The 8,034-nt window shown below is 44.2% G+C and overlaps 1 protein-coding gene across 1 annotated transcript; it reads right to left on the bottom strand.

Annotated features, from left to right (window-relative positions):
• Positions 1-3,845: 3,845 nt before the first annotated feature.
• On the bottom strand, positions 3,846-4,942 carry LOC134409151 (putative P2Y purinoceptor 10). The gene has a single exon (XM_063141739.1). The coding sequence runs from the start codon at positions 4,940-4,942 to the stop codon at positions 3,848-3,850; it is 1,095 nt and encodes a 364-aa protein (XP_062997809.1). The 3' UTR covers positions 3,846-3,847.
• Positions 4,943-8,034: the final 3,092 nt, after the last annotated feature.

Below are 8,034 nucleotides of genomic sequence, written 5' to 3'. Positions count from 1 at the left end.
CCGGGCAAAGCCCGTCATGGCTGTCTAGAAAAACCCGCCATGAGTGAGAAAAACAATAACAACAATAACTACAGCCAAAAAAGTGCCTCCCCCCCCCCACAGGGCAAACTGCCATCTTGGCCCTGTGGAGAAGAAGAAGGACCGAGGGGACAGGAGCAGGCAGAAGTAACATCGGGGCCTGCTCCTGCTGGACTCTCTCTCTCTCTCTCTCTCTCTCTCTCTCTCTCTCTCTCTTTCTCTCTCTTTCTTTCTCTCTCCTCCCTCCCTCCCTCCCTCCCTCCTTGACTCCTTTTCCTTGTGTGTCATGTCTTTATTAGATTGTAAGCCTGAGGGCAGGGACTGTCTTTTTTGCTAAGTGTAAGCCGCTCCGAGAGCCTTTTTTGGCTGAGGAGCGGGGTATAAGTATGATAAATAAATAAATAAATAAATTTCATGCTAAAGGATGAAAACTTGCACTTTGGGGGGAGGGATTGTGTGCATTTAGAGGCAGATTTGCGCTATTTTTCAAGGGTTTGCAAAATTGGGAAAACATATTCCACCAATGAGTGGATGGCAGACTAAAAGGCACCTGACAATCCACAAAACACAGATCATAGAATCATAGAATAGAAGAGTTGGAAGGGGCCTACAAGGCCATCAAGTCCAATCCCCTGCTTAGTGCAGGAATCCACCCTAAAGCATCCTTGTCAGATGGTTGCCCAGCTGGAACGGAGGTTACAAAATCCATACACCCCTACTTTTCTTTTTAACTTTTGTTATTCTTTGTTTTATGTAAAACATTTTAAAACAGAAGATCGCAGCTACCCCACCTCACCCACAAATGACAAATGTGCCTCCCTGTGGCCAGAAAATGGGCTTGTGGTCGTAGGGCAGCGCTTTCAGCCCATCGTTCATTTTAATGATTCATTGTAGTGCCCAAATCTGCCACTAGGTCCATCTATTTGGTATCTTTCAGTGAATGAGGGCTGATCCTGAAATCCTCATATATGAAAAGACAGGGAATGACCCTTCAGCAGCACCTAGTGGTGGAATACAGCACTGCATCTAAGTACTGAAACTTCATTTTGATGGGGAGTGAGAGAGAATCCAGCCATTCCAAAAAGGAAGCAGTTTTAAGTAAGTAATCACAGATCGGAGTCTGGAATTAAATACATATACTGATTGTGTAAATAGACTCTTAGGCTTTTTCACACCTAGAGTTTCTCTACACAAGGCATTATTATTATTATTATTATTATTATTATTATTATTATTATTATTATTATTATTGCATTTATATCCTGCCTTATAACCCAAAGCAGCATATATAATCCTCCTCCTCTCCCTTTTATCCTCACAACAACAACCCTGTGAGGTAGATTGGGCTGAGAGTCTGTGCCTGGCCCAAAGTCACCCAGTGGGTTTCCATGGCCAAGTGGGGACTAGAACCCGGATCTCCCAACTCCCAGTCCAGCACTTTAGCCACTTTAGCCACACACTACACTTGCTCTCGGCATCCCTTTACAGTTGCTTCTGGGTTCTTTAGACATTGACATGACTCTCCAGTTTCACTTCTGTTTCTTAAGAGCACTTTCACAGGAGTTTTCAGAGCAGGGAAAGTAGAATATTATTTGCAAGAGTGAAAGAAAACATATTTTCCTGCTTGTGTAATTGCATTATTCTGCTATAGCACAGCACCATCTAGAGGTTTGTAACAGAAAAGGAAAGGAAAAGCTCTATGTATAGAACTTGGACCTCAATTCTGTAATGAAACTGAAAGTAGATAACAGAGGATTAACAGCCTGATGTAGAAAACATCATATACCGTATTTCTTCAATTGTAAGATGCCATCGATTGTAAGACGCACACTAATTTCAGTACCACCAACAGAAAAAAAAACCTAAGACGCACCCCGTTTTTAAAGATGTTTATATGGGGAAAAAAGTGTGTCTTAGAATTGAAGAAATATGGTACATCCATAGCTGGGAAGGCTAGATCTCAGGCAGTTTTGTTGATACAGAAAACAACCATTTTACAATGAAGGAACACACACAAAAAGGCTGAGCAGTCTCTTTCCTTCAGAGTTACGAAATGATTGCCATGAATCATGAAGGAATGACAGGGAATGCCTCTTTTTCCCAATCATTCACTGATCATTCATTTAGGGGTGCTCCTGGTGGCTGCTATTTTATTTTTTCCAGAATGCCTGAAAGATTTTTTTTTGGGGGGGGGTGCATTCTGGGACTAAGCAGCAGCTGCCAGTGGAGGATGCCACTTTTGTGTGTGGGTCAGACCATCAGTATGATAGGCTTCAAGTCAACCAGACCTCAAGGAGGACATCTTCAGAGGACGAGGATTGGCATTCCACAGCAAACCACACCCACAAAAGATAAGTGAGAAGCTTGAGGAGTCCCATAACAGGGGTGCCTGTGATGGGGCTGAAGGACCCTTTGACCCCATCCCAAACCTTGCCTTGGTCCCTGACTCCCCTCCCACAATCCATAGCTCTTTAGAGCATAGGCGGCAACAGACGAGGTGGAGGAGTGTTGCAACCACCTGGCTTCCAGAAGACCTTTTCGCCCAAGTTCTACTTAGGAGGATGTCAAAGTCCCTGCTGGGTTGGATTCAGGATCCATCTTCTGTGAGATGAAGGGACCTTCCACAAGAGGAAGGTCTCTGCTCAGAGAAGCTCTCACTGCCAGATCTTTGGAGATTCCTCTCTCCCCTCTGCTATAGCTCACCTTCATTCAGCAGGGTCTCCTTGCTGTCTAAGTAGCATTTTCAGGGGCTGGAGGGTCTCCCATGGGAAGGAGAGCACAGGGAAGTCCATGTCCATCAGTACAATTGAGCCAAAGGCAAAAAGGAGAAAAGCCTCCACGTAAGAGCACCAAACACATCAGTGGTGAGAGAATACAATTGAAATATATTTTAAAATATCTACAGCAAACGACTGGCTGTAGCAGGTAGAAGTACACCTTGGAAGTAATTACAATTCAAATGTCTCTTAGAGTTCACAATGGCACAAATACAAGAGTGAATTCATTCAAGACTAACACCATTAAACAGATGGATCTTCTGGTGAAGTACAGAAGCAACCATAAATTGCCTTCTCGGTTTTGTCATATTGAGGGTCCACTGATATGTTTAGCACAGTTGACCCAGCATAAATCTGGTTTCAACACAAGGAGCAGACCCAGCTGCCACTTCCTGAACCAGTAAGAGAGATAGTTGACCACACGTATATAAGCCCTCAGTCTCTGCCCAGATCTTCCCAGTGCCATTTGCGTCTGCTACTTGCTCCAGATGCACGCTTAGGACACAATGCCATTGCCCAGGCAAAGTTCCAGCCTGACCTGGTTGCCTTTATTATCTCTTTGGGGTCAGGAGAAGCCAATACTTGGCATTGATGGGTGTAGTCATTGCAAAACCTAGGAACACTTCACTGCCCATGAACTGCTCAAGTTTATATCCCTAATAGCAGTAGCACACGGTTCCTTGGTTACCAGTCCCAGGTCTGGTATTTCCTAAAAAATAATCATTGTTTTATCAAGCAGCATCTCAATTGTTGTATCAAGCAGTAACTTGAGATTAATCACTATGCAAAGAACCTTCATTTTAGTCCAAAACTACTCAGACTCAATACTTTTCAATTGAATTAGATCATTGATTGTTTTATATCAGGTGGTAACTTGAGAGCCACCAGAGATGACTCACTATGCAAAGAACCTTCATATTAGCCCACAACAACTCAGACTCAATACTTTTCAATTGAATTAGTCCACACACGGAGTGAAGGGTCCCCAAATGCCGAGTAACCAAGTGATGGGAGGTCAAGTGAAGTGTACAGATGTGCAAACCCTCCCTTAGCTAACAAGACAAAGGGGATTCCATACCATCACTTTCAAATCTGTGTGGCTGAAGAGTCCAAAAATATCTCATGAGAATAGCTGTATTTCTCTTATCGCCCTCACTATTTTCCCCAGCTGAGGAGGTTGTGGTCCTGCTGCTCTCGAGAATGGTGAAACAGCTCGAGATGGTGTCACCGCTGCACCGGAATAACCTTTGCTGAAACTCTGAAGTCATGAAATAATAGAGAATTGGATCTAGACAGCAGTTGAGGCTTGCGAGGCACAAAGAAACAGCATGGAAGTACAGAACGTGGCGGCGTACGGAGCAGTCTGCAATGACACCTTGTTTCACCATCATAAATATTGGGAAGTTCATGTGATAGGGTGTGAAACATACAAAGAACACAGCTGCGCATCCTAAGATCATGTGCCACGCTTTCTGCTTCTCGTTGGTGTGTGGAGAAGAGCCGTGGGACTCCTGGAGTGACCGCCCCATTTTCCACGTGCAGCAAATGATAATCACGAGAGGAACCAGAAATCCAGAGAGTTCAGCTACTATCACCAAAGTGATTGAGGAGGCCATAGACAAGGTTTTCACTCCGAGATCTGCAAAGCAGGTGTCGGTACTGTCGGTTAAGCTCGGACTCCTGAGTATTGGGAGGGGTAAGCAAGCAGCTCCGACCACGGCCCATATGGCAACGCTTATAGCTACGTCGTACCTGCACTTCCAGTCCTTGGCTTTGAAAGGATGAAGCAGGAAGAGATACCGTTGGATGCTGATGCAGGTGAGAAAGCAAATGCTGGCGTACATGTTGAGGTACTTCAGGTAGAAACATAACTGGCAGAGAAAGCCCCCAAAAGGCCAGCTGTGGTTGAGGTAGTAATGCATCCGCAAGGGCAGGGAGAAGACGTGAGCCAGGTCGGCAGCAGCCAAGTTGACCATGAAGATGACCGCTTTGCTTTTCTTGTTGATGAAGCGACACAAAACCCAGAGAGCAATGCTGTTTCCAAGGAGGCCAGGAATGAAAATGATAACGTAGGTGGCCCCGTACAAGGAGGCCTGGAAACCCATCAAAGGATCCGTGCAGTTTTCCGATGTGTTATTGTACGACATCTTGTTGATCAGACGGATGGACTCTTCCGAGGCAATTGAGGCTAACTAGAAGATCGCTGTTAAGAAGATGTTTAAAAAATCATATTATTATTATTATTATTATTATTATTATTATTATTTTAAAGTTAAAACACTTATTTCCATGCACAGAGTTATAAACATAGGTCCAAAATGAGCATTACTTCAAATTCATATCTAGCTGTGATGCCTTTTCTTCTCTTCATTTTTTACTCTAGAGTAGATTCATCTGGATTTATTTATTTATTTATTTATTGCATTTGTATACCGCCCATAGCCGAAGCTCTCTGGGTGGTTCACATAAGATAAAGACACTTAAAAACAATATACAAAGATTTAAAAACCACAAAAACAAGCAAAATACACATACATTTAAAAACCACTATAACAACTTTAAAAACGATGAGCCAACCCCCCCCCCCACACACACACATGGATTGGGCCCATAGCAAGGGGAGGGGTTAAAGTAGGGTGACCATATGAAAAGGAGGACAGGGCTCCTGTATCAGTTGTAGAGAAAAGGGATTTTCAGCAGGTGTCATTTGTATGCATGCAGCATCTGATGTAATTCCCTCTTCATCGCAGTAGTTAAAGCTGCAGATCCCCTCCTCTCTTTTGTATCTGCTCAAGAGGGCAGGGCTCCTGCAGCTTTAACTGTTATGATGAAGACAAAATTTCACCAGACGCTGCATGCATTCAAATGACACTTGCTGAAATTCCCTTTTCTATACAACTTTAAAGATAACAGGAGCCCTGTCCTCCTTTTCATAGGGTCATCCTAGTTAAAGCCCACCTACCCCCCACCCAACTAAGGTCCTGATCTGCATAGCCTTCTTCACCCACTCTAAAATAAATATGAAAAAAAAGGATGTAGCTGCTGGATAAACATTTTAAAAAATGTCTCTTTTGGCCCAAAACATGAGAGATTAAGGCTATCACTTTAAATACACTTACTCGGTACCAGATTACGAGGAAGAAAGACTCAAATGGCATCACAGCACAAATGCACTTGCACACTAATGAACACAAGGCACAGTTCTCTGGGGTGTTCACTTCCGTAAGCTCCATTGATGAAATCACGAGAAAGCAAGGGGAACTAAAGTCATAAGAAGAATTTTTGAACAGGACACTAACATCCTCTTACTGGCAATGGTGGGGTGTCACCAGCAACTGACATTTTCATACATCTCCAGATGTTCCACCAATAAATAATCCTCCTTGTCAGATGACTCCAAGGTTGTGTAATCATTTCCCATCCCGAGGATATATTAAGAAAGCTCTGTGTGTGTGGGTGGGTGTGTGTGGGTGGGTGTGCACGCACGCCTTAAAAAGGCACTTGAGTGCACAACTTGAGTTCAGGAAACAGGGTTACCTCTCCTACCAGAAGATATAAATGGGGCCAAAAATCAGTGGAACCAAGCTAATGGTCTTATGTTTACATTTAAGATCTAGATTCAAATTCTGATTTCCTAATGTGGATTAATTTCCCCCTCCACAACCAACACACCCAAAAGTAAATAAAAGAAGCAGATGGTGCATGTGGACACCCTATGGGTGTCCACACACAATGTGTCCCACTCATGCTGGTTACGTGCTTTGGCACTGTACTAAAAGCATGGGAAGAAGACCTGCAAAATAGATATTACTGAACACAGTTTTCCCTAGCCCACAACAACTTCAATTTAGGAATCTTGATACGCTCTTAGGAATGTTGGAGATATCTATTTGGGGGATTCAGTTCCATCGGTTGTCTTAGGTTCGGTCCCTGGACTTGGATCCAGTTCCGCTATGGTGCCCTACTTGGTCTGCAGAAAGTCAGGCAAGTTCTCAGAGTTTCCTAGCATTTTGCACGTTCCCCACTCCCAAGTTTCTGGAATTTGTACAAACCTCTGAGCAGTGTGCGTGAATTTCTGAGCCATTCATGCAACTTACATCTGAACTTGCACAAATCTGGCTGTCGTTAACACAAATTGCCCAGAAATTTCAGAACCTGGAGTGGGTGGGTGGGTTCTGGAGTTTGGAGGAAAGCCTAAGCTCTGCTCTCAGACACGAATTATGTTATACATACAGTGGAACTCCATTGAGTTAAAAAAAGAAGAAGAAAGAACTGGATTTCCCAGTGATGGACATCCATAATGTTCTAGAGCAGAGGAGGATGACCCTTTTCAAGCTGAGGACCACATTCACATGTGAGTAACCTTTTGGGTTTTGCAAGCCAGTGGTAGCCAAGCTACATAGAACTGCATTCACATGCATCAATACCCAATGCACCCCCAACCACAATCTGTCCCCCTCTGTTTCTCCCACACACCTTGATTCATTCATCTCCACTCCTCCATCTATTCACACACACACACACACACACCCCATTGATCCATCTACATCAGGAGTAGGCAACCTGGTGCCCTCCTGATCTTTGGGACAATACCTACCATAATTTCCAGCATTCTGTTTACTCAATGGCCAACCAGATGTCCCAACAGGAAGCCTACTAGCTGGAGATGAGTCCAATAGTGCACCCACCCACCCCACTCATGTTCTCCAGCAATTGGGATGCAGAGTCATATTGTTTCTGATATTGGAGGTAGCGTCTAGCCTTCATGACCAGGAGCCATTGATAGCCTTGTTCTCCAAGTATTTGTCTCACCCCCGTTTAAAGCCATCCAAATCGGTGGCCATCACCACATCTTGTGGCAGTGAATTCCATAGTTGAACTATGCACTGTGTGAAGAACTGCTTCATTTTATCTGTCCTGGATCACCCACCATCCAGCTTCATGGGATGACTCTGGGCTCTAGTATTATGGGAGAGGGAGAAAAACGTCGCCCTATCCACTATCTCCATACTGTGCCTAATTTTGTTGGCCTCCATCATGTCACCCAGTACTCACCTTTTTTTTTTCCTAAGCTAAATATTCCTAGACACTGTAATCATTCCTCACAGAGGAGTTGCTCCAGCCCCCTGATGATTTTGGTTGCAGGTTTCTCCAACGTCCCTACTAGTGCTCCATTAGCCCTTCATCCCCTCCTCCCTCTGCCCCCAATCCCAGTGCCCCATGTAGTCTCCTGGATTCC

The sequence above is a fragment of the Elgaria multicarinata genome, chromosome 15, assembly GCF_023053635.1.
Source record: "Elgaria multicarinata webbii isolate HBS135686 ecotype San Diego chromosome 15, rElgMul1.1.pri, whole genome shotgun sequence".
Lineage (NCBI taxonomy): Eukaryota > Metazoa > Chordata > Lepidosauria > Squamata > Anguidae > Elgaria > Elgaria multicarinata.
Note: the sequence above shows the minus strand (reverse complement) of the source record. Positions and strands in the feature narration are given on the sequence as shown.

Bases quoted from the DNA above. Each gene is read 5' to 3' on its own strand.
- LOC134409151 (XM_063141739.1), bottom strand. From the start codon at position 4,942: ATGTCGTACAATAACACATCGGAAAACTGCACGGATCCTTTGATGGGT.